General features: G+C 50.5%; 1 protein-coding gene across 6 annotated transcripts in view; it reads right to left on the reverse strand.

Annotated features, from left to right (window-relative positions):
- The window catches only part of LOC119963830 (meiosis 1 associated protein), a 145,630-nt gene that overhangs the window by 79,468 nt on the left and 41,429 nt on the right, over window positions 1–24,733 (reverse strand). For all 6 annotated transcript variants that reach the window (XM_038793158.1, XM_038793162.1, XM_038793159.1 and 3 more), the window contains one exon: window positions 13,909–14,067. In XM_038793158.1, the coding sequence (XP_038649086.1) occupies window positions 13,909–14,067 (159 nt within the window). The remainder of the gene's footprint in view (window positions 1–13,908; window positions 14,068–24,733) is intronic.

The raw sequence follows: 24,733 nt of genomic DNA on the forward strand, positions 1-24,733 counted from the left end.
CAGCGCCCTGCAGTGTCGCTGGTAGACTTCCTGCGCGACTTAAAAGCTCTTGCTCGGGACTGCAACTTTCAGGCTGTAACGGCCTCCCAGCATATGGAACTCGCTGTCCGTGATGTATACGTTGCGGGGCTCAGGTCTAACTATGTGCACCAGCGACTACTTGAGAAAGGGGCCCAGAACCTGGAGGACACTGTAGAGCTAGAAACGACTATGGAGGTCGCGTTCCGAAGTCTAAACTCATTCCCCGCGGACCAAGCGACCCCATCGTGGGCCCCCGACCAGCGACTGCCCCAGGACTGCGCCACGCGGCAACCCACTCACTATGGAGCGCCAGCGTGCCATTTTTGTGGCCAGCCCCAACACCCACGGCAGCACTGCCCGGCCCTCAACGTGACCTGCAGCAATCGCGGTCGCAAAGGACATTACGCCAGAGTATGCCTGGCGAAGTCGAAACTTTCTAACTCTCCCGCAGTCCAGAGCACTCGCCCCCCCAACTCACAGGCCCGCAGATCCCGTAATGCTGCAGCGTGTCTGCCGACTCCGCCTCCGCCCGTCATGTACGACTCATGGGGGCTGCCATCTTGGCAATCCTCCTCCATGCGGCCGGCCAAGTGCGAGTCATGGGGACCGCCATCTTCCTCGCCGCCCGCCACGTGCGAGCCACGGTGGCGGCCATCTTGGACGCCATCTTCTTCACCACCCGCCACGTGTGATCAACGGGGGCCGCCATCCTGGCCATCAACCGAACCGAACCTCAACGACTACGACCTCAGCAGACAATCATCACAGGGTCACCCCAGCACTGCTGATCGAGCCATCGACTACCTGCAACTCAGCGCAGTCACGTTGGACCAGTCGCGTCCGAAGCACCTCCAGAGCTCAATGATGTTTGTTCGAATAAACGGGTACAGGACACCGTGCCTCTTCGACTCCGGGAGCACTGAGAGCTTCATACATCCTGACCTGGTAAGATGCTGTTCGCTCCCTATCTTCCCTGCATGACAAACTATCTCCCTCGCCTCGGGCTCGCACTCGGTCCACATACAAGGGCGCCCTAATGCTTCAGGGCGCCAGCTACTCTAATTTCCAGCTGTACGTACTCCCGACCTCTGTGCCCCACTCTTACTCGGGCTCGATTTCCAATGTAATCTCAAGAGCCTCACACTCAGCTTCGGCGGACCCCTACCTCCACTTACTATTTGCAGTTTAACGACTCTAAAATTCGACCCCCCCTCCACTCTTCGCTAACCTAACGGCTAACTGTAAAGCAGTAGCCACTCGCAGCAGGCGGTACAGCCTGCAGGATAGAGTATTCATCAGAGCCGAAGTCCAGCGGCTCATACGTGAGGGAGTCATAGAGGCCAGTAACAGCCCTTGGAGAGCTCAGGTGGTGGTCGTCAAGACCATGGAAAAGTTCCGGATGGTGGTTGAGCCAAATCATTAACCGGTTCACGCACCTCGATGCGTACCCCCTCCCCAGAATTGCAGACATGGTCAATCAGATCGCCCAGTACCGCATATTCTCCACGGTGGATCTGAAGTCTGCCTACCACCAGCTCCCAATCCGCCCGGAGGACTGCCACTACATGGCGTTCGAGGCAGATGGCCGCCTCTTCCATTTCTTCCGGGTCCCCTTTGGCGTCACGAATGGGGTCTCGGTGTTCCAATGAGCAATGGACCGAAAGGTGGACCAGTACGGGCTGCGGGCCACGTTTCCGTACTTGGACAATGTCACCATCTGCGGCCATGACCAGCAGGACCACGACGACCTCCACCGATTTCTCCAAACCGCCCAGAAACTCAATCTCACCTACAATAAGGAGAAATGCGTTTTCCGCACTACCAGACTAGCCATCCTCGGCTATGTCGTGGAAAACGGAGTCCTGGGCCCCGACCCGGACCGTATGCACCCCCTCTTACATCTCCCCCTCCCTCATTGTCCCAGGGCCCTCAAGAGGTGCCTGGGATTCTTCTCTTATTACGCCCAGTGGGTCCCCCAGTATGCGGACAATGCCTGCCCACTATTTAAGACCACATTCTTCCCACTGTCAGCTGAGGCCTGTCAGGCCTTCAACTGCATCAAGGAGGACATCGCCAAAGCCGCCATGCGGGCGGTGGATGAATCCGTCCCCTTTCAGGTGAAGAGCGACGCCTCAGCGGTCGCTCTAGCCGCCACTCTTAATCAGGCAGGGAGACCAGTCGCCTTCTTCTCCCGAACCCTCTCCGCATCGGAACTTCGACACTCCTCAGTCGAAAAAGAAGCTCAAGCCATTGTGGAAGCCATACGGCACTGGAGGCACTACCTCGCAGGTAGGAAGTTCGCCCTCATCACCGGCCAAAGATCGGTTGCCTTCCTATTCGACAACTCGCAAAGGGGCAAAATAAAAAATGATAAAATCTTGCGGTGGAGGATCGAACTCTCCACCTATTACGATATCATATATCGACCGGGAAAGCTCAACGAGCCCCCAGATGCCCTGTCCCGCGGCACATGCGCTAGCGCGCAAAACGACCGCCTGAAGGCTATCCACAATGACCTCTGCCACCCGGCTCGCCCACTATGTCAAAGCCCGAAATCTGACTTTCTCCACCGAGGAGGTGAAAGCCATCACCAGGGATTGCCCGATCTGCGCGGAGTGCAAACCGCACTTCTATAGACCAGACAAGGCCCACCTAGTAAAGGCTTCGCGGCCCTTTGAACGCCTGAGCATCAATTTCAAAGGGCCACTCCCCTCGACCAATCGAAATGTGTACTTTCTTAACGTCATCGATGAATTCTTCCGCTTCCCTTTTGCTATCCCATGCCCTGATTTGACCTCCCACACAGTCATCAGAGGCCTGCACAGTGTCTTCACCCTGCTCGGTTTCCCCAGCTACGTACACAGCGACAGGGGTTCGTCCTTCATGAGCGACGAGCTGCGTCAGAACCTGCTCGACAAGGGCATTGCCTCGAGCAGGACTACCAGCTACAACCCCAAGGGGAACGGGCAGGTGGAGAGGGAGAATGCGACGGTCTGGAAGACCGTCCTACTGACCCTCCGGTCCAGGAATCTCCCGACCTCCCACTGGCAGGAGGTCCTCCCCGACGCTCTCCATGCAATTAGGTCCCTCTTATGCACCGCCACCAACCAGACCCCTCACGAACGATTATTTGTTTTCCCTAGGGGCACTACCACGGGGGCTTCGTTCCCATCCTGGTTGAGGACACTGAGCCCGGTTCTCCTCCGGAAGCACGTCCGGGCACACAAAACGGACCCGCTGGTAGAGAGAGTGCTACTGCTTCACTCGAACCCCCACTACGCCTTAATTGAATACCCCGACGGCCGTCAGGCCACCATTTCCCTCCGGGACCTGGCGCTTGCAGGATCCTCCACCACCACCACCGCCGAGGTACCCCTCACACTACACCCCACCCAACCCCCCAAGCCCCCGTGCCTATAGGTTCCCTGCCCACGCCCTGCGCCCCCGCACCTATAGGTTTCCTGCGCCCCCCTTCGCCCGTCGCACTGGTCAGGGGTCCACCCGCATACCCGCACCGACCGTCACCACCCAGCTACCCGAAGAGGCTGCAACCCCGGTGCCCCGCCGATCCCAAAGGACGACTCGGCCACTGGACCGGCTCAACTTGTAGACCCGTCACCCCCGCCGGACTTGATTTTTTTTTACAGGGGGTGAATGTGGTGAATTCATACTGTATTGTAATTCACACTGTATTGTATTGCATAGTATTATGTCCTTGTGGGCTCTGTCTGTGAGCCGTTGCACGGCTCTGCCCATAGGGGGAGATGAGGAGCTTGTACAGGGCTCCACCCTTGGCCCCTCCCACTACCGGAAGTATAAAGTGCTGCAGCCGTGAGCCTGCTCTCAGTTCTTCTGGTCGCAGGCAGGCTCAGTTGTAAGACTATTAAAACCACAGTTTACTTCCAATCGTGTTCCGAGTGAATTAATGGCCACATCAGGGTGTAGATTAACTTGTTCTTAATCTACGACAAAAGTTCGGCACAACATCGTGGGCCGAAGGGCCTTTTCTGTGCTGTATTTTTCTATGTTCTATGTAATACTATCGAGTTTAGAAGAATGTGAGTTCATCCTGTTGAAACATACAAGATTCAAAAGAGGCTTGGCAGCGTAGGCACTGAGTGGTTGTTTCACCTGGACGGGGTATCTAGAAGATGGGCACAGCTACTCAGAATAAGAGGTTCATCATTTCTGACTGAGACAAGGAGAAATGTCTTCAATCGAAGGATTGAGAATCCTTGGAATTGTCCACTCCACTCTGTGGGGTTCTGTATGTTCCATTGTTGACTATATTCAAGACTGAGAATAGCATATTTTTGATCTTTCAAGAATGGGAATCAAAGCAGTTGAAGCAGCAGATTAATCATGATTGTATTGAATGGTGGATCTTACTTCTTATAATGTAGCAGGAGGCCTTAATAGAGCCAATTATCAAGATCAAAATAAAACTTAATTGAAATCAGTTAGATTTTCTATGCAAATTTCACAATCAGCTACACGGAGCCCATTGTTTCACTATGGGAGCCAAGGATAGGATTGGCATCTTCTCTGTACTCTATGACACTGGCTGGTTGTACTGCTAATTATACTTTCAAACGGGATATTAAAGATCTGAGGGCAATCAGTATGAGTTTACAATTCTATTCACATGAATTCATTGTACAGCCAAAAATGCTGTGCTTTGATATTTTTTAAATGACTGCCAAATCTTTGTGCGGTGTGACAGCCATAGAAGGCACAGATAATCAACAGTTGTAGGGAACTTGCCACGAAATTATGTACTTGGATGATTCACACACATTACAGTTGTTTCTGCTTGCAACAAATTGGGTGAGACTTGTTAATAAACCACGGGCAAAATTCTCCACCTTGTGACGCCATAATCACAAACTGCAATCAGGCAGAGAAGCGGGCGTCTGTCCAAAATTGAGGTCTGTGCCCGGCGCCAATTCAGGTGGCATGCTCCTCGTGGCGATAACAGGATTTGCACCCCGTACCAGCGGGGCATGCAAAACCAGCATTTGCACGCATTTAAATGTATTTAGCCCATTTGACCCAGTATGCTCCGGACCTCCTCTCAGGCAGAGGTCACACGAGCGTGATTTACGACAGGTATTTATAAATGGGGACTGGATGTCATGGCTGCTGAGGGGGAGAGAAAGTAAGCAAAGTTTGAAAAACTTTTGCAAGGTTGTTGTGCTTGCCGGGGGTTGGCTGCCAGTGCCGGTGAAACTAGCGGGGAGTGACTTGGTGACAGTTCTGTGGATTCGGGATGTCCCTGTTAGGATCGGGGTGGTCTGGCTCAGACTGCCATTGCTGCAGTATTTGTTTTAAGATTAGAACATAGAACATTACAGCGCAGTACGGGCCCTTCGGCCCTCGATGCTGCGCCGACCTGTGAAACCATCTGAAGCCTATCTGACCCACACTATTCCATTTTCATCCATATGTCTATCCAGTGACCACTTAAATGCCCTTAAATTTGGCGAGTCTACTACTGTTGCAGGCAGGGCGTTCCACACCCCTACTACTCTCTGAGTAAAGAAACTGCCTCTGATATCTGTCCTATATCTACCACCCCTCAATTTAAAGCTATGTCCCCTCGTGTTGGTCATCACCATCCGAGGAAAAAGACTCTCACTATCCACCCTATCTAACCCTCTGACTATCTTATATGTCTCTATTAAGTCACCTCTCAGCCTTCTCCTCTCTAACGAAAACAACCTCAAGTCCCTGAGCCTTTCCTCGTAAGACCTTCCCTCCATACCAGGCAACATCCTAGTAAATCTCCTCTGAACCCTTTCCAAAGCTTCCACATCCTTCCTATAATGTGGTGACCAGAACTGCACGCAGTACTCCAGGAGCGGCCGCACCAGAGTTATGAACAGCTGCAGCATGACCTTGTGGCTCCGAAACTCAATCCCCCTACTGATAAAGACGAGCACACCATATGCCTTCTTAACAGCCCTATCAGGCAACTTTCAGGGATTTATGTACCTGGATGCCGAGATCTCTCTGTTCATCAACACTACCAAGATTCTTAAGCAGATTCTTTTGGTACAAGTTACAAGCCCCTGGCTGCCCACTCTGCTGATTGCCCATTGTGGCCTCTGCATGTTCACAGAGCCTCTGGCCATTTGGCAGCCCATCCAGGAAACCTCAGACCCCAGCTGATCCATCAATGGGATGGGCATGGTCAAGCTCATCAGGTGCTGACACTCCTCAGTGCACTCAGCAGAAGTACTGCCCACAGCCAGGGAATAGCAGAGCTCACCTCAAACAAAGGACACATGCACCATGGCTTTTGGCACTCTCTCTGGCATACTGCCCCTCTCAGGGCAGAGGCCTCAACAGTTACACTATCAGCTAGCCCACCCCTCAGGAGCACCAGCTGTCTCCAAGTCCTGTCTTTCCACTGTGCCCCTGCTCCCATCCATCCAGCCCCCGGTCAAGTTGTCACAAACTATGTGTCACACCCAAGACCCCACATCCCTCCCACCAGATGCACACTTCCCTGCCCACTCACAAGCCTCTAAGCATGGAGGTGATTGGTGGAAAACCATGACCCCTCCACCGCACATTCAGGTGCCACCTGCTGGCGAGATAACATACGGCCAACCCAATGAGGATACCCCTATAGTATACCCCATTGGGGAAACAGGACTGACACGGGTTAGAACATAGAACATTACAGCGCAGTACAGGCCCTTCGGCCCTCGATGTTGCGCCGGCCTGTAAAGCCCTTCTAAAACCCATCTACACTATTCTCTTATCGTCCATATGCCTATCCAATGACCATTTGAATGCGTTTAGTGTTGGCGAGTCCACTACTGTTGCAGGCAGGGCATTCCACGCCCTTACTACTCTGAGTAAAGAACCTACCTCTGACATCTGTCCTATATCTATCTCCCCTCAATTTAAAGCTATGTCCCCTCGTGCTGGACATCACCATCCGAGGAAAAAGGCTCTCAATGTCCACCCTATCTAATCCTCTGATCATCTTGTATGCCTCAATTAAGTCACCTCTTAACTTTCTTCTCTCTAACGAAAACAGCCTCAAGTCCTTCAGCCTTTCCTCATAAGATCTTCCCTCCATACCAGGCAATATTCTTGTAAATCTTCTCTGTACCCTTTCTAATGCTTCCACATCCTTCCTATAAAGTGGCGACCAGAACTGCACACAATACTCCAAATGCGGCCGCACCAGAGTTTTGTACAACTGCAACATGACCTCATGGCTCCGAAACTCAAATCCTCTACCAATAAAAGCTAACACACCGTACGCCTTCTTAACAACCCTCTCAACCTGGGTGGCAACTTTCAGGAATCTATGGACATGGACACCAAGATCTCTCTGCTCGTCCACACTACCAAGAATCTTACCATTAGCCCAGTACTCTGTCTTCCTGTTATTCCTTCCAAGATGAATCACCTCACACTTTTCTGTGAAAGTTGCGGAAGCTACCGGTACATCTGTTGACAGGGACGCATGGTGAGGATAAAAACTCCCCGGTGCCCTTCACTGATGGGGACAGGGGTGTAGTGCAGGCGGCAACACATTGCAGGGGGGAGATATGGTAGGTGGAGTTGAAGTCAACTCAGGATCATCACCAAGTCGGTTGGATTTGTATGGGCAGGGGAATACTCATCTTGCTAACATGTCTTCTGATTTTCCCCGCTGCAAAGAATGAATTTCGGAGTACAGCCAGTAATATTTGCCATCTACCTGGCCACGGTTGCCATTGTGGAATCACAGAGGTTGAAGGCATAGGACCCGCTCGGGGAGAACCCTGCATAAGAGCCTGGTCCAGAAGAGCAGGGGTCAGCTGGTGAGGTTCGAAGTGCCGGCTGTCAACAGGCCAAGGAGGAGGAGAGGAGATGCTCCAGCGCCTCTCCTTCGAGGAGTTGCCAGACCGCCTGTGCCGCCAAAGACTTTGGCTAACCAGGGAGACCGTGCACCACGATAATGGCGCACCTGGCACTGAGGGGATATGGAGGAGGATACCCACTTCCTGTAAGTGTCAAGGTGATGGTCGCCCTGAACGTTTTTGCCTCTGGTTTTTTCCAGTGTCCGAGCGGAGACCTGTCTAGGATCTCTCAGACATCTGTTAACGGATGCATCTGCACTGTGATGGATGCCTATGCGCCCGGGTAGCAGACATATAAACTTTAGTCTAGACCAGGCACACAATATGCCCGGGTAGCAGGATTTGCCATCATTGCTGACATGCCCCAGGTCCAGGAGGTAATCAATAGCACACTTGCCCTCCTATGAGCACCAGTTCATTAGGGGTTGCCCATCATCAATCGTAAGAGCTTCCACTCCCTCAATGTGCAGTTGATGTGTGATCACCAGCTGCGCATCATACATGTCTGCACTCAATACCCAGGCAGCGTGCATGCTGGCACACTCATGGGTTCATGGCACCTTTGAGGCCCTCCCTCCGGTGAGGGGTTGGCACTTGGGCAACAACAGTTACCCGCTGAGGTCTTGGCTAATGTCGCCTTTCTGGAGCACCCTGACTGACGTAGTGAAGCGTTATAATGACGCCCATGCAGCAACCAGGAGCATCATTGAGGGGTGCTTCGACGTCCTCAAGTTGCACTTCTGATTCCTGGATGGCTCTGGTGGGGTGCTCCAAAATAACCCCAGGTGGGTGTCTAACATTGTGCTGGCCTACTGCATCCTGCACAACAACGGACAGCAGAGGGTGGACATGCTGGAGGAGGAGGAAGAACGGCAGGCCTAAACTGACAAGGAGGATGGCCAGGAAGAACCAGGCATGGAGCCCAGTCTGGCATGGAAGACCACCCAATGTGTACTCCAGGACTGCTAGACACGGGACAACCTGATCACCTCCAGTTTGCCTACTAGTAGGCTTGGCTACTGGCAGCTCTGTTAGCCTGTCCCACCTCTTCATACTCTCTCTCTCTCTCTCTCTCTCTCTCTCTCTCTCTCCCCCCCCCCCCCCCCCCCCCCCCCCCCCACCCCCACACACACAAACTTCGAAGCAGTGCCCACTTCCCCATAATAAAAGCAAATTACTAAAGATGCTGGAATCTGAATCTGAAAAAAATGCTGGAAAATCTCAACAGGAAACTAAGTTCAGAGGGTAAGCAGTGACAGATGTAGGGGGGAAGGGAGAAGCAAAGGGGAGAAAAGTAAGGAGAGGGGTTATAAAATGGGGGGGGGAATATATATACATAGATATATATAAAGAAAGAAGCCCTGTTCCCTGCCACCTCAGAGGGTGACCCCAGGTGGAATGTTTAAATGTCCATCATCCACAACCCCATCCGGCACACCCTCTGCACCCATCCCAGCCCATCCTTCATGGCCTTCAGACAGAGGATTGAGGCAGGCTGGAATGTTGGTGAAACGGTGTTCAATAGATAGTGACTATACATTATTGTGCCCTGACCCCCTACCTCTAATCTATGTGCTGCACAGGTGCCAATTTAACTGGTGTCTCCTTATCTTACATGGCCTGCTGCTCCTTCTAGCTGTGACCCCAGACAGCACAGATGAGGAGGCAACCTGCTGCATATCTCGCCCTCTGACCGGAGATGCCATTCATATGCCCACTCACTCAGCCTGTCCAAATCCCGCTGAAGCATCTCTGCATCCACTTCACAGTTCTCGCTCCCTCCTGTGGTAGGTTTTGCTAGTAGTTTCCTGTCGGCTCTGTCGGTGAGTTTGCCATCGTTATCTAACCACATTTAGTCACCTTTTGGGTTCTGGCGAGTTTCCCATCGGTTTACCCACACTTAGGGTGGGATTTACCAACCAATCTGCTGCGTGTTTTCTGGTGGCCGCCATCAGGATTTATTGGCCCCACTGTTGTCAACAGGATTTCCTGTTGACTGCACCCCTCATCGCCGGGGTGATTAGCGGGTAAATCCCGGCCATGGAATTATTTTCACCACTGGGATGCTGAACTCACTGGCCAACTGGCTCCTCAGAGGTCGGGCCGCCATTTTGAAAGGATGCCCCAATCTCTGGGTGAGCTTGTGGGTCCTCCAAACCCATGGGTAATGTCACCCCCACACATAAGGACATTGCCCCCCCCCACCCAAGTGAGTACTCCCCGCTATGTGGTCCGTGGGGCACCCCTCTTTCAGGCCCCCCCCGCATGCTCCCTTACAGGCCCCAACCCTCCAAGATCCCCATCCATCACCCCCTCTTATCTGCCATGTACCCACCACCCTTCATACCCCTCCTCAACGCTCCTTGCATGGACATTTCCCCCATTGGGCCCTGAACCCTGGCAGTGCCATCCTGACACCTGGGCATTCTTGCACTGCCATCCTGCTCTTGCCAGTGCTAAGGTGCTCACATTTTAGAGGGAGGACCGGGGGCGTCACCCTGCCCTTTCTCTGACCACGCAGGCGCCTCCGATGGCTTGGGAGACCCTCGGGTGCCATTCCGCCTGGTTCACGTTTGTGTGGCTCAGTACTGAACAATGCCCAGCTGGGGACTCCCTGGGGAGGCTGTTAGATGCCAGGAGGCTGAAATATCTCGGATGAGTTGGCCTTAGTAGGTTTAAAACCTACTTAAGTGAATGTGGCTTACTCAGGCCCTTTGTGGGCAGGATCCTGATCTAGCGAGGCATACTGGCTGCCAAGAAGCCCGTGGGAGGCTTCACCTTGCATCTACCGGCCACGTTGTGCGCCCATTCGAGCACAACATGGCTGGTAGATCTTGCCATTAGTCCCTCAAACAGAGAATTTTGTCCTTATTATCTGACTTTGAGTGAGGCAGTTGCATGTTTTCTAGGTTTAAGCATTCTCCCAGGGAGGTCCTTCTCCAGAGCTCCACTGCAAGTATGGAATCCCTGAGTACAAACAGTGAACTGAAGATACAGTTATAATAGAACCGGTTTCTCTGATTTGTACTTGCCAGTAGTGGGATTCATGCCAGGCATACCACTGGTGTACTATAATTGTCTATTATTTTTAAATTTATCAACTGAAGAAAACGTAATCAATCTAAGGAAGGTCATACAAACTGAAGTATAAATGATCATCACTTCCAAACTAATGTTCATGAGAGCCAGCTCTCATTTCTGTTCTTTTTCATCTCTCTCTTTTGCAGATGTTGGCTTACATTGTTGGGATATGGTTCCATGGGCTGCAGTAGCTTGCCAAGTGAATATTATTTATGTGTCAGAGTCAAAAGGCTAACATTGATCTTGATAGTAAGTAACAGCCTGGCAATAAAACTCGTCTTCAACTGACAACTGCACAATTGCAATTTCTCTGGGCATTGTTTAGAAATTGTTTTCCAGCTGAATATTTTCTACTCCCTTCCACTCCTGAAATGTTGAGGTCAATTCTTGCACTTTCCTTAAAATCATACGTGATGCAGCACAGAGGAGGCTGTTTTTTGGTACAGCTGTCTAATTAAAACTCTTCCTTGCTCTTTCGTTATAGCCTTGCGAATGATTTCACTTGAAGTATTTATCCAATTCTTTCCTGAATTTTGCGATTCAAGCTGCTCCATCATGTCTGCTTTCCTATGTCGCCTTTGTTTTCTCTGGTTACTGACCCTCCTGCGACTGAAAAAAGTTTCTCTTTATTTACTCTATTGTAATGAACTCCAATTGGCTTTATTGGTTGGCCAATTGGAGTATGAGCTCCCCCAATTATAGCGCATTGAGGGGGCCCATATAATCACCTGTGTAGGCTTTGTGAGCAGTCTTAAGTTGACTGGACTGCTAGCAGCTCTGTTTGTAGCTGCTCCTGTAATATCGTTATTGTAAATAAATATTGGTGTGGTGACGGAACTCCTGCCTCCCGTGGATTACTATATCTATCAAAACCTCTCATGATTTTGCTCATCTCTATGAAATCTCCTCTTAGCCTCTTCTTTTCTGAGAACAGTTATAAATAGGTATAAAGCTTGAAGACATCAGAGCTGTGTGTGTGCTCTGCTCAAAGCAAAAGTGAAACTAAGAGCAGGATTTTCCTGTCCCACCCACCATCTGGACTGTCCAGTTCCATCAACAGTCAGTGGACATTTTGTTGGACCGCCAAACACCCTGCGACGGGTCCCACCACAACGGAGCTGGAAAATGTCGCAGGACATCTTTTCCTTCTGGTGATGTCATCCCTGAAAGACATTTTATAATCGGGATGGAATCTCAGAGGCAGCTTTCAGTGTGGAGAAAGTTTCATAACAGTGCATGCGTTAGCCACTCGATGTGTTCTCACCTCCAGGTGAATTAGTGGTTAGAAACTGACCACTTGGCGCCAGAATAATAACAGCACCTAATGGGCGCCAGGTTGCAGCTGGTGCCAGCGAAGTCAACTTTTTTTATCCTCTTCCCACCCACCCACCCTGGAGCTGCTATAGTCACAGGGCTACAGCTCCAGGCACAGCCCATCTTGTGGAGGGTTCCCCCTTTCATAATGTTGGCCTAGTAGCTGTGACCACAGATAATTTGAAAATGTTCACACATTCTCATTCTGGCGGCACCCCTCGTATTTTCCTGCCTGCAGGAGCAGCGCCCACCTCTCTTTAGGGCCCTCACACTGGGCTAGCTGGGTGCCTGCTCCAACCACCATGCTTAGCTTAAAGAGACGTCTCCAGTGCAGTCAGGCATCACCAGTGGGATTGAAATCCACTTTTGATCCTGACCTCAAAAAATCTTCAAAGGCGGTAAAATTCTGACCAAGTTGCCAGCTGAGCACTAACCAGTGCGTTATAGAGGTTTAGCACAATCTCCTTGCTTTTGAGCTCTTCTCTTTTAATCAAGCAAAGGATCCCCATATGATTTTCCACTAGTCATTCCAGCTTAAACTTTGTGCACGTACATCACCAGCTCTCTCTGTTCTTGCACCCTCCTTTTATGTTAGTCTCTAAGCTATTCTCGTAATCTCTCTTTGCCCTTTCCTAGATTTCCTCTGTACTTTATTTATTCAGCTTGGTTCTCTACTGGATTATCAACCTTATGATTGTAATTAGCCTTCTTTTTCTGTCTCAGTTAGCCTCTGTACTTTTTTAAAAAAGTATTTTGATTAAGGTATTTGCAAAATGTTTATAACAATAACAAAAACAATAACATTAACATGGTAAAATAAACATTTCCCCACCCGACCCAATCTTCACATACCCCAACCATCTGATACCTATCCCCCCCTTCAGAATGCTGCTTCTGCCGACATTTTAATTTTCCCTGAGAAAGTCGACGAACGGCTGCCATCTCCGAGAGAACCCCAACATTGACCCTCTTAAGGCAAACTTTATTTTCTCAAGACTGAGAAACCCAGTCATGTCACTACACTCGGGGGCTTTGAGTCCCTCCACATTAAAAGGATCTGTCTCTGGGCTACCAGGGAGGCAAAGGCCAGGACGTCGGCCTCTTTTACCCCCTGAACTCCCGGATCTTCTGACATTCCAAAGATCGCCACCTCTGGATAGCCTCTGTACTTCTAATAATCCACTTAACTCTATCATGGGATGCCCTCGCTTTCCCCCTCATTAGAATATGTCTACTCTTTACCCAAACAATCTCTTCTTTGAAGGTTTCCTATTGTTCAATTATTCTTTCACCGACCAATTTTTGATTCCAATCTGCCTAGGCTAGATACCTTTTCAATTCACTGAAGTTAACCCTCCTTGAGTTAAGTATTTTTATGCTTAATTGTGCACTATCGTTTCCCCACAACTATTCTCAATCCGCTAAATCTTCAAATCTGACGTTCAACTAATTCAAGTACAGACTAAGGATTGTACCATGGTTCTATAGTCTATTATAGTCCAGTCACGCACTGTCATTGTCAACTGTGCCATGACTTGAACTCTGAAATGCTTACAAGATAGAGAAAACACTTAAAGGTAGCTTTAATCAATCTATTTTACTAGTTATCATTCATAGCACTGATTACTTCTTCCTGCAGAGCTGGGAAGTACTGCTGGAAGCAGCAGATGGAGATGCTCCTTGTCTGTTCCATGATTGTGTAACCAACTCTTGAAGAAACTATCCAGGCTGATTGTATCATTTTCAACTGTCTGCAGATCGATATCTGTTCCCAGGATGGAGCACTCTGCACAGCGGAAAAAGGCGTCAATTAAATAAGTAACTGTAGCAACTGCAGTGATAATCACTTTTTATAAATGTCTACACCATTTACTAACAGCTGGCAAGCAAATATTTTCTGGGTGACATTGGGTGGTCCAGTAAATTCAATCTGGGTGAAATCAGACACAATAGGTAAGATTAATTTTGCCTTTCTCTTCATCAGGTGGCCTTGAGGAAGCATCATTAAGTCAGGAAATCATTTGAACCAGCTAATAGACTTATATGAATGGCACAGTCTGCAAAAACACTGGAATCACCGTTGCTGGGACTATGAGGAGAGCAGTAAAGTTATCTTGACAATGAAAAGCAGGTAGCGAATCTTGCATCCTGTGTGCACAGTTATATTTAGCAGCAAACACAATGTAAGAAATAGCTCTGTTCAAATTGAGAAATAGAGAGGTGGAGGTGAAAACTAGATTATTCGGAAACAACGAGGAGCGATTAACATTTTTCTAGATGACTATATCAACATGGATCAAATTGCTTTCCTCATCCATAATTAATTTGTAATTTTGTTTGTAAAATTCCCTGAAATAACACAAGCTAATCTCTGAATAAGACATTACGGACTGGATTTTCTCCAAGTCGTAATGACTTGGGAGCCCGTAAAAATGGTGGGCAGGTCCTGATTCCAAGATTCCTGACCCCATTCCCGGGCTGCACAATTTTCTGGAATACATTGAAAGGGTGCGAGCTGGTTCCTGACCAAAACCCGCATCCATCACTCGCGACATGGCTGGTTCCATTGGAGAGGTAGGTATCTCCTACTGCTCCACAATTTAAGGAGTCAGGGCAGGTTTTTATGCAGTCTTGGTTCACGGTCCCTTTTGTGAACCCTAAAGCAGGCATTGTCAAACTTGGGGGTGGTACCCGCGGGTGGGTCGCGGAGTCGTCCTTCACGGTGATAGAGATAGATAGAGAAATACAGCACAGAACAGGCCCTTCGGCCCACGATGTTGTGCTGAACTTTTGTCCTAGGTTAATCATAGAATTTTGGACACTAAGGGCAATTTTTCATGGCCAATCCACCCAACCTGAACATCTTTGGACTGTGGGAGGAAACTGGAGTACCCGGAGGAAACCCACGCACATACGGGGAGGATGTGCAGACTCCACACAGACAGTGACCCAAGTCAAAATCGAACTTGGGACCCTGGAGCTGTGAAGCAATTGTGCTATCCACAATGCTACCGTGCTGCCCTTAAGAAGAAGTTAATCTACACTCCATTATTCTACCCTAATCTATGTACCTATCCAATAGCCGCTTGAAGGTCCCTAACGTTTCCGACTCAACTACTTCCACAGGCAGTGCATTCCATGCCCCCACTACTCTCTGGGTAAAGAACCTACCTCTGACATCCACTCTATATCTTCCACCATTTATCTTAAATTTATGTCCCCTTGTAATGGTGTGTTCCACCCAGGGAAAAAGTCTCTGACTGTCTACTCTATCTATTCCCCTGATCATCTTATAAACCTCTAACAAGTCGCCCCTCATCCTTCTCCGTTCTAATGAGAAAAGGCCTAGCACCCTCAACCTTTCCTCGTATGACCTACTCTCCATTCCAGGCAACATCCTGGTAAATCTCCTTTGCACCTTTTCCAAAGCTTCCACATCCTTCCTAAAATGAGGCGACCAGAACTGCACACAGTACTCCAAATGTGGCCTGACCAAGGTTTTGTACAGCTGCATCATCACCTCACGGCTCTTAAATTCAATACCTCTGCTAATGAACGCTAGCACACCATAGGCCTTCTTCACAGCTCTATCCACTTGAGTGGCAACTTTCAAAGATCTGTGAACATAGACCCCAAGATCTCTCTGCTCCTCCACATTGCCAAGAACCCTACCGTTAACCCTGTATTCCGCATTCATATTTGTCCTTCCAAAATGGACAACCTCACACTTGTCAGGGTTAAACTCCATCTGCCACTTCTCAGCCCAGCTCTGCATCCTATCTATGTCTCTTTGAAGCTGACAACAGCCCTCCTCACTATCCACAACTCCACCAATCTTCGTATCATCTGCAAATTTACTGACCCACCCTTCAACTCCCTCATCAATGTCGTTAATGAAAATCACAAACAGCAGAGGACCCAGAACTGATCCCTGCGGTACGCCACTGATAACTGAGCTCCAGGCTGAATATTTGCCATCCACCACCACTCTCTGTCTTCTATCGGTTAGCCAGTTGTTATCCAACTGGCCAAATTTCCCACTATCCCATGCCTCCTTACTTTCTGCACAAGCCTACAATGGGGAACCTTATCAAATGCCTTACTAAAATCCATGTACACTACATCCACTGCTTTACCTTCATCCACATGCTTGGTCACCTCCTCAAAGAAGTCAATAAGACTTGTAAGGCAAGACCTACCCCTCACAAATCCGTGCTGACTATCCCTAATCAAGCAGTGTCTTTCCAGATGCTCAGAAATCCTATCCCTCAGTACCCTTTCCATTACTTTGCCTACCACCGAAGTAAGACTAACTAGCCTGTAATTCCCAGGGTTATCCCTATTCCCTTTTTTGAACAGGGGCACAACATTCGCCACTCTCCAATCCTCTGGTACCACCCCTGTTGACAGCGAGGACGAAAAGATCATTGCCAATGGCTCTGCAATTTCATTTCTTGCTTCCCATAAAATCCTTGGATATATCCCGTCAGGCCCGGGGGACTTGTCTTTCCTCAAGTTTTTCAAAACGCGCAACACATCTTCCTTCCTGACAAGTATCTCCTCGAGCTTATCAGTCTGTTTCACACTGTCCTCTCCAACAATATGGCCCCTCTCGTTTGTAAATACTGAAGAAAAATACTTGTTCAAGACCTCTCCTATCTCTTCAGACTCAATACACAATCTCCCGCTACTGTCCTTGATCGGACCTACCCTCGCTCTAGTCATTCTCATATTTCTCACATATGTGTAAAAGGCCTTGGGGTTTTCCTTGATCCTACCTGCCAAAGATTTTTCATGCCCTCTCTTAGCTCTCCTAATCCCTTTCTTCAGTTCCCTCCTGGCTATCTTGTATCCCTCCAGCGCCCTATCTGAACCTTGTTTCTTCAGCCTTACATAAGTCTCCTTCCTCTTAACAAGACATTCAAGCTCTCTTGTCAACCATAGTTCCCTCACTCGACCATCTCTTCCCTGCCTGACAGGGACATACAGAATCAAAGACACGCAGTACCTGTTCCTTGAACAAGTTCCACATTTCACTTGTGTCCTTCCCTGACAGCCTATGTTCCCAACTTCTGCACTTCAATTCTTGTCTGACAGCATTGTATTTACCCTTCCCCCAATTGTAAACCTTGCCCTGTTGCACGCACCTATCCCTCTCCATAACTAAAGTGAAAGTCACAGAATTGTGGTCACTACCTCCAAAATGCTCCCCCACTAACAAATCTATCACCTGCCCTGGTTCATTACCAAGTACTAAATCCAATATGGCCTCCCCTCTGGTCGTACAATCTACATACTGTGTTAGAAAAGCTTCCTGGACACACTGCACAAACACTACCCCATCCAAACTATTTGATCTAAAGAGTTTCCACTCAATGTTTGGGAAGTTGAAGTCGTCCATGACTACTACCCTGTGACTTCTGCACCTTTCCAAAATCTGTTTCCCAATCTGTTCCTCCACATCTCTGCTGCTATTGGGGGGCCTATAGAAAACTCCCAACAAGGTGACTGCTCCTTTCCTATTTCTGACTTCAACCCATATTACCTCAGTAGGCAGATCCCCCTCGAACTGCCTTTCTGCAGCTGTTATACTATCTCTAATTAACAATGCCACCCCCCCACCTCTTTTACCATCCTCCCTAATCTTGTTGAAACATATATAACCAGGGACCTCCAACAACCATTTCTGCCCCTCTTCTATCCAAGTTTCCGTGATGGCCACCACATCGTAGTCCCAAGTACCGATCCATGCCTTAAGTTCACCCACCTTATTCCTGATGCTTCTTGCATTAAAGTATACACACTTCAACCCATCTCCTTGCCTGCAAGTACTCTCCTTTGTCAGTGTTACCTTCCCCACTGCATCACTACGTGCTTTGGCGTCCTGAATATCGGCTTCCTTAGTTGCTGGACTACAAATCCGGTTCCCATTCCCCTGTCAAATTAGTTTAAACCCTCCCGAAGAGTACTAGAAAACCTCCCCCCCAGGATATTGGTGCCCCCCTGGTTCAGATGCAACCCGTCCTGCTTGTACAGGTCCCACCTTCCCCAGAATGCGCTCCAATTATCCAAATACCTGAAGCCCTCCCTCCTACACCATTCCTGCAGCCACGTGTTCAACTGCACTCTCTCCCTATTCCTAGCCTCACTATCACGTGGCACCGGCAACAAACCAGAGATGACAACTCTGTCTGTCCTGGCCTTTAACTTCCAGCCTAACTTCCTAAACTTGTTTATTACTTCCACACCCTTTTTCTTACCTACGTCGTTGGTACCAGTGTGCACCACGACTTCTGGCTGCTCACCCTCCCCCTTCAGGATCCTGAAGACACGATCCGAGACATCCCTGGCCCTGGCACCCGGGAGGCAACATACCTTTCGGGAGTCTTGCTCGCGACCACAGAATCTCCTATCTATTCCCCTAACCATTGAATCTCCTATTACTATTGCTTTTCTATGCTCCCCTCTTCCCTTCTGAGCCCCAGAGCCAGACTCAGTGCCAGAGACCTGGCCGCTGGGGCCTTCCCCCGGTAGGTCATCCCCCCCAACAGCATCCAAAACGGTATACTTGTTTTGAAGGGGAACGGCCACGAGGGATCCCTGCACTGTCTGCCTGTTAGTTTTCTTTCCCCTGACTGTAACCCAGCTACTCTTGTCCAGTACCTTGGGTGTGGCTACCTCCCTGTAACTCCTCTCGATAACCCCCTCTGCCTCCCGGATGATCCGAAGTTCATCCAGCTCTAGCTCCAGTTCCTTAACACGGTCTCTGAGGAGCTGGAGTTGGGTGCACTTCCCGCAGGTATAGTCAGCGGGGACACCAGTGGTATCCCTCACCACCCACATCCTACAGGAGGAGCATGCAACTGCCCTAGCCTCCATCCCCTCTTACTTTACAGAATTAGCTGCCCCGTGGACCAACTGGACCTCCGCCCTCCGACTCTGCTTCCAGTCAGCTGTACTCTAAACACCTGGCTCCCTTCACGCTCTTTGATAAATATAGGAAATGAAATGTAAGGAGCACCTTACTCCCTCCTCACCTAACTCCCTCAGTCACCAAACTCTCACGGTAGCACTCAAATGCAACAAGCTCAGCACTCCCTCAGTCACCAAACTCTCACTGTAGCACTCAAATGCAACAAGCTCAGCACTCCCTCAGTCACCAAACTCTCACTGTAGCACTCAAATGCAACAAGCTCAGCACTCAGTGCAAACAAAGTCTGCACTGTAACTAGCTCCTATTTATACTGTGACTCTAGCCTCTGAAAACTGGCCTAATCCAATTAACTGGTGCTTCCGATCGCACAACATCCGCGCGCAACATCTGCAGCGGCCGGTTTTTAACTGTGCCGGCTGCAAGCAGCCTTCAAAATGGCCACGAGCATATTAAAAAATTTTTGGTGGCATTGCGCATGCGCACCGATGATCGGGCACGCATGTGCAGTGCAGCCGCATTTTTCAATACGGTCGCAGCCTTTTTTTTTACAAGTTGGGGGGGCCAAAGGGACCATTGGGGCCAAAGGGACTCAAAACCATTTCCTCCATTTTTGTCAGCAACAAACAAGGTAAGAGAAAATGGTGGGTCGCGTAGGTCAGCCGGCGTGGGTTGCGAAGGTTGGCCGGCGTGGGTCGCGAAGGTCGGCCGGTGTGGGTTGCGAAGGTCGGCCTGGTTGGGTCCTGAAGGTTGGCCGGTTGGTAAAAATGGGTTCCCAGGAAAAAGTTTGATAAACACTGCCCTAAAGTGTTCAAGGGGACCTTCCAAACGGTAAGCTTAAAAGCATACAAAATGAGGCTTGGCTGAGAGCCCAGACATCTATTAGAGTAACAGAACACCTTCCCCAGAGGAAACATGTTTTGATTGAAAGCTCAGGCTCTCTGATCTCTGCAGTCAGTTGTTTGTTGACATAACTTGAGATACCCTCAATTACAACTCAAGAGAGATGATTGGTAATACAAAGGCTTTAATTAGCAGAGAACCAGACAGCTACCGAGAAGTGTGCTCACTGCACACTGCCCACTGAACATGACCTTATATATGGCTCCCTGGGGGGGTGGAGCCAGAGGCTGAGTCCCCCAGGGTTCCAAACCTGGTCTTAAAGGGATCATTACATTAAAGGTGCATAAATCATTCATCACATTCACCCCCGTTTTAAAAGTAAACACAGAGTCCGTCAGGGGTGAAATGGAATTACATGTCCAGTCTTTTGGGTGGTCTGATTGTCCTTGTTGACCTTCTCAGCTCCGGCGGTGGTGCGGCGGACACGGGCATCTTCAGTGGGGGTATATCCGGGAGCAGGTGGTCTAAGCCTTTGCCCGTGTTGGAGCAGTATCCGGGGTGACTAGGGTGATTGGTGCCGGCACCGGCGGGGGGCGAGAGAGAGAGAGGGCGCTGTCGGTGTCGGGGGGGGGACGGTGGGAGAGCCAGCGGGTGCCAGGTCTCGCAGGGAAGCTGTGTCTTGCCTTCCGTCGAAGTGTTCGACGTAGGCGTATTGGGGATTCGCATACAGCAGCTGGACCCTCTCGACTAGAGGGTCCGCCTTATGGCTCCTCGCGTGCCTCCGGAGTAGAACTGGTCACGGAGTCGTCAGCCAATGTGGAAGCGAGACCCCAGAGGTGGACTTCCTGGGGAAGACAAACAAGCGATTGTGAGGGGTCTCGTTCGTGGCCGCGCAGAGGAGCGGCCTAATGGAGTGTAGTGCATCGGGTAGGACCTCCTGCCAGCGGGTGGTTGGGAGACTTCTTGACCGTAGGGCGAGAAAGACAGCCTTCCAAACTGTCGCGTTCTCCCTCTCCACTTGCCCGTTTCCCCGCGGGTTATAGCTGGTTGTCCTGCTCGAGGCGATGCCCTTGCTGAGCAGATACTGACGCAGCTCATCGCTCATGAACGATGTACCCCGGTCGCTGTGGATATAAGCAGGGAAACCAAACAGGGTGAAGATGCTGTGCAGTGCCTTGATTACGGTGGCCGAGGTCATATCGGGGCAGGGGAAGCAGGAGAATCCGTTGATGACAGTGAGGATATAGATGTTGCGGTTGGTGGGCGGGAGGGGCTCTTTGAAGTCCACGCTTAGTCGCTCAAAGGGCCCAGAGGCTTTCACCAGGCGAGCCTTGTCTGGTCGGTAGAAGTGCGGTTTGCACTCCGCACAGATCTGGCAAGCCTTGGTCATGGCCTTGACCTCCCCGGTGGAGTAAGGTAGATTGCGGGACTTGATGAAATGAGCAAGCCGGGTGACCCCCGGGTGACAGAGGTCATTGTGGATGGCCCGCAGACGGTCTTTCTGCACGTTGGTGCATGTGCCGCGGGACAGGGCATCTGGGGACTCGTTGAGCTTCCCCGGACGATATGTACTATCGTACGCGTAGGTGGAGAGTTCGATCCTCCACCTCAAAATGTTATCATTTTTTATTTTGCCCCGTTGTGCGTTATCAAACATGAAGGCTACCGAACGTTGGTCGGTGTCGAGGGCGAACCTCCTACCGGCTAGGTAGTGCCTCGAGTGCCGCATGGCCTCCACAATGGCTTGTGCCTCTTTCTTGACTGCAGAGTGCTGAATTTCCGAGGCAGTGAGGGTTCGGGAGAAAAATGCTACTGGCCTGCCTGCCTGGTTGAGGGTAGCAGCTAGGGAAACGTCTGATGCATCGCTTTCTACCTGAAAAGGGATGGTTTCGTCCACCGCTTGCATGGCGGCCTTGATGATACCGGCCTTGATGCAACTGAAGGCTGACCGGGCCTCAGCCGTCAGGGGAAAAGCCGTGGTCTTAATGAGTGGTCGGGCTTTGTCCACATATCTGGGGACCCACTGGGCGAGAAAGGCCCCAAGCACCGTTTGAGTGCCTTGAGGCTACGGGAAAGGGGAAGTTCCTTTAGGGGGCGCATGCGGTCGGGGTCTGGGCCTAGGACCCCGTTTTCCACGACGTAGCCGAGGATGGCTAGTCGGGTTGTGTGGAAAACAGATTTCTCTGTTGTAGGTTAGATTGAGGGCCCGGGAGGTCTGGAGGAATTTTTTCAGGTTTGCGTCGTGGTCCTGCTGGTTATGGCCGCAGATGGTGACATTGTCCAAGTATGGGTAAGTAGCCCGTAAGTCGTACTGGTCCACCATTTGGTCCATCGCCCTTTGAAAAACGGAGACCCCATTTGTGACGCCAAAAGGGACCCTGAGGAAGTGAAAAAGTCGACCGGCTGCTTCGAAGGCCGTATAGACGCGGTCCTCCGGGCGGATAGGGAGCTGATGGTAGGCGGATTTTAGGTCAACCGTGGAGAATACCCGGTGCTGGGCGATCTGATTAACCATTTCTGCTATGCGGGGAAGGGAGTATGCATCGAGTTGCGTAAAATGGTTTATGGTCTGACTATAGTCCACTACCATCCGTTTCTTTTCCCCAGACCGGACTACCAATGCTTGTGCTCTCCAGGCGCTGTTGCTAGCCTCTATGACTCCTTCTTTCAGCAACTGCTGAACCTCTGACTTGATAAAAGTCATATCTTGGGCACTGTACCGCCGACTCCTGGTGGCGACGGGCTTACAGTCAGGGGTGAGGTTCGCGAAGAGCGGGCTGATGCAATTTTAAGTGTTGCCAGGCTACAAACCGTGAGTGGGGGCAGAGGTCCGCTGCACTTCAGTGGCAGGCTTCGGTGGCTACACTGAAAGTCCAGACCGAGCAGCAGGAGGGGCGCAGAGGTGAGGGAGGATATAAAGTTTGCAATGGGCGTATTCGGTGCCCTGGATCACGAGGTTCCCGACACAATACCCCGTGATTTGGACCGAGTGGGATCCGGAGGAGAGGGCGATAGTTTGGGAGGCGGATAAGTGCGCAAGGAGCAGCGCCTTACCGTTTCTGGGTGGATAAAGCTCTACGTGTTCCCGGAGTCGAATAGGCAGGGGGTTTCGCGCCCGTTGATTTGGACGTGCATTATGGAGTTCCGTAGGTGCTTCGGCCGTGATTGATCGAGGGTGATCGCTCCCTGTTGCGGGTAGTCAAGAGTCCTCAGCTGAGTCGGACTCACAAAATGGCGGCCTGGAGTCACAAAATGGCCGCCATCGTCGGTCGCACGTGTCGGATTTTGAAGATGGCCGCCGCCAAGATGGTCGCCCCCATGACTCACACAAGGCCGATAACGCGTCAGAAGGGGGCGTGTCCGGCCGGGGCCGCAGCCGCGTTGCGGGGCCTGTGAGCTCTATTTTTGGGCCCGATGAGACTTTTGTTTGAGCCTTGGGCCCAGCCAGGCAGACATTTGCGAAATGCCCCTTTTTTCCACAGTTGTTGCAGATAGCAGAGCGGACTGGGCAACGCTGACGTGGGTGCTGGCCTTGCTCACAGAAATAGCACGGTGTGCCCCCGGTGTGAGCGGGTCGCCGCGTGGCGCAGGCCTGTAGCGTGGCCGAGTCTGGATGGGACCAAGAGAGGCTCGCAAGGTCCGTGGAGTACGTGCGAAGATTATGGTGGGCCACTTCCAGAGAGGAGGTGAGCGTTACCGTGCCTTGGACGTCTTTTGCTCCGTCTTCGCGGAGTTGCTGCCTGATGTATGTGGATCGTATACCGGACACAAAAGCATCTCGGATGCAAGTTCATATGGACTTCTGCCGTCACCTCCTTGTGGTCGCAGTTCTTCGCGAGCGCAGTGAGTCTTTTCACGTACTCGTATAGTGTTTCCCCGGAGCGCTGCCGGCAGATTGAGAGCAAATGCCGGGCATGTACCTCGTTTATTGGCTTAACAAAGCGCTTCTGCAGGAGTTCGACCGCCGTCTCGTACGTGGTAGCCTTCTCGATCGCGGAGGAGAGTCTGTGGCCCACCCGGGCGTGCAGTAGCTCAGCTTGCGAGGTCTGTCGACTGGAGTGTCTGAGGAGTTCAGGTAGGCCTCAAAACACCGAAGCCAGTATTTAAACATTTCTGCGGTCTCTGGCGACCGAGTATCCAAATTGAACTTCTCTGGCTTTAGACCGCTGTCCATCTTTAAGTAGTCTGCTAATTAAATTGAGATATCCTCAATTACAACTCGAGAGAGATGATTGGTTATACAAAGGTTTTAATTAGCAGAGAACCAGACAGCTACCGAGAAGTGTGCTCACTGCACACTGCCCACTGGACATGACCTTATATATGGCTCCCTGGGGGGGGTGGAGCCGGAGGTGGAGTCCCCCAGGGTTTCGAACCCGGTCTTAAAGGGATCATTACATTAAAGATTCAGTAATCAGTCATCACATAACTCAACTGGTTTTAAATGTTTGAAGTTTGTGATTTTTGAAACATCAAAGGGCCTGGATGATTGACACTGTTACTAGCTTGCTGTCCAGATTTCTTTTCCATAGGTTTAAGTAATCAAAGTTTTCTTTTGTTACACATTCCACTTTACACTGGGGTGTTCATTGGTTCTTGAAAGTTTACAGTGGATCCATGGGACTGGAAGTGCCAGAGCCTGGCATAGGGGCCATAAAGGAACGTAGAGAGTGGGTGG

Source organism: Scyliorhinus canicula, chromosome 3 (assembly GCF_902713615.1).
Source record: "Scyliorhinus canicula chromosome 3, sScyCan1.1, whole genome shotgun sequence".
Taxonomy (NCBI): Eukaryota; Metazoa; Chordata; class Chondrichthyes; order Carcharhiniformes; family Scyliorhinidae; genus Scyliorhinus; species Scyliorhinus canicula.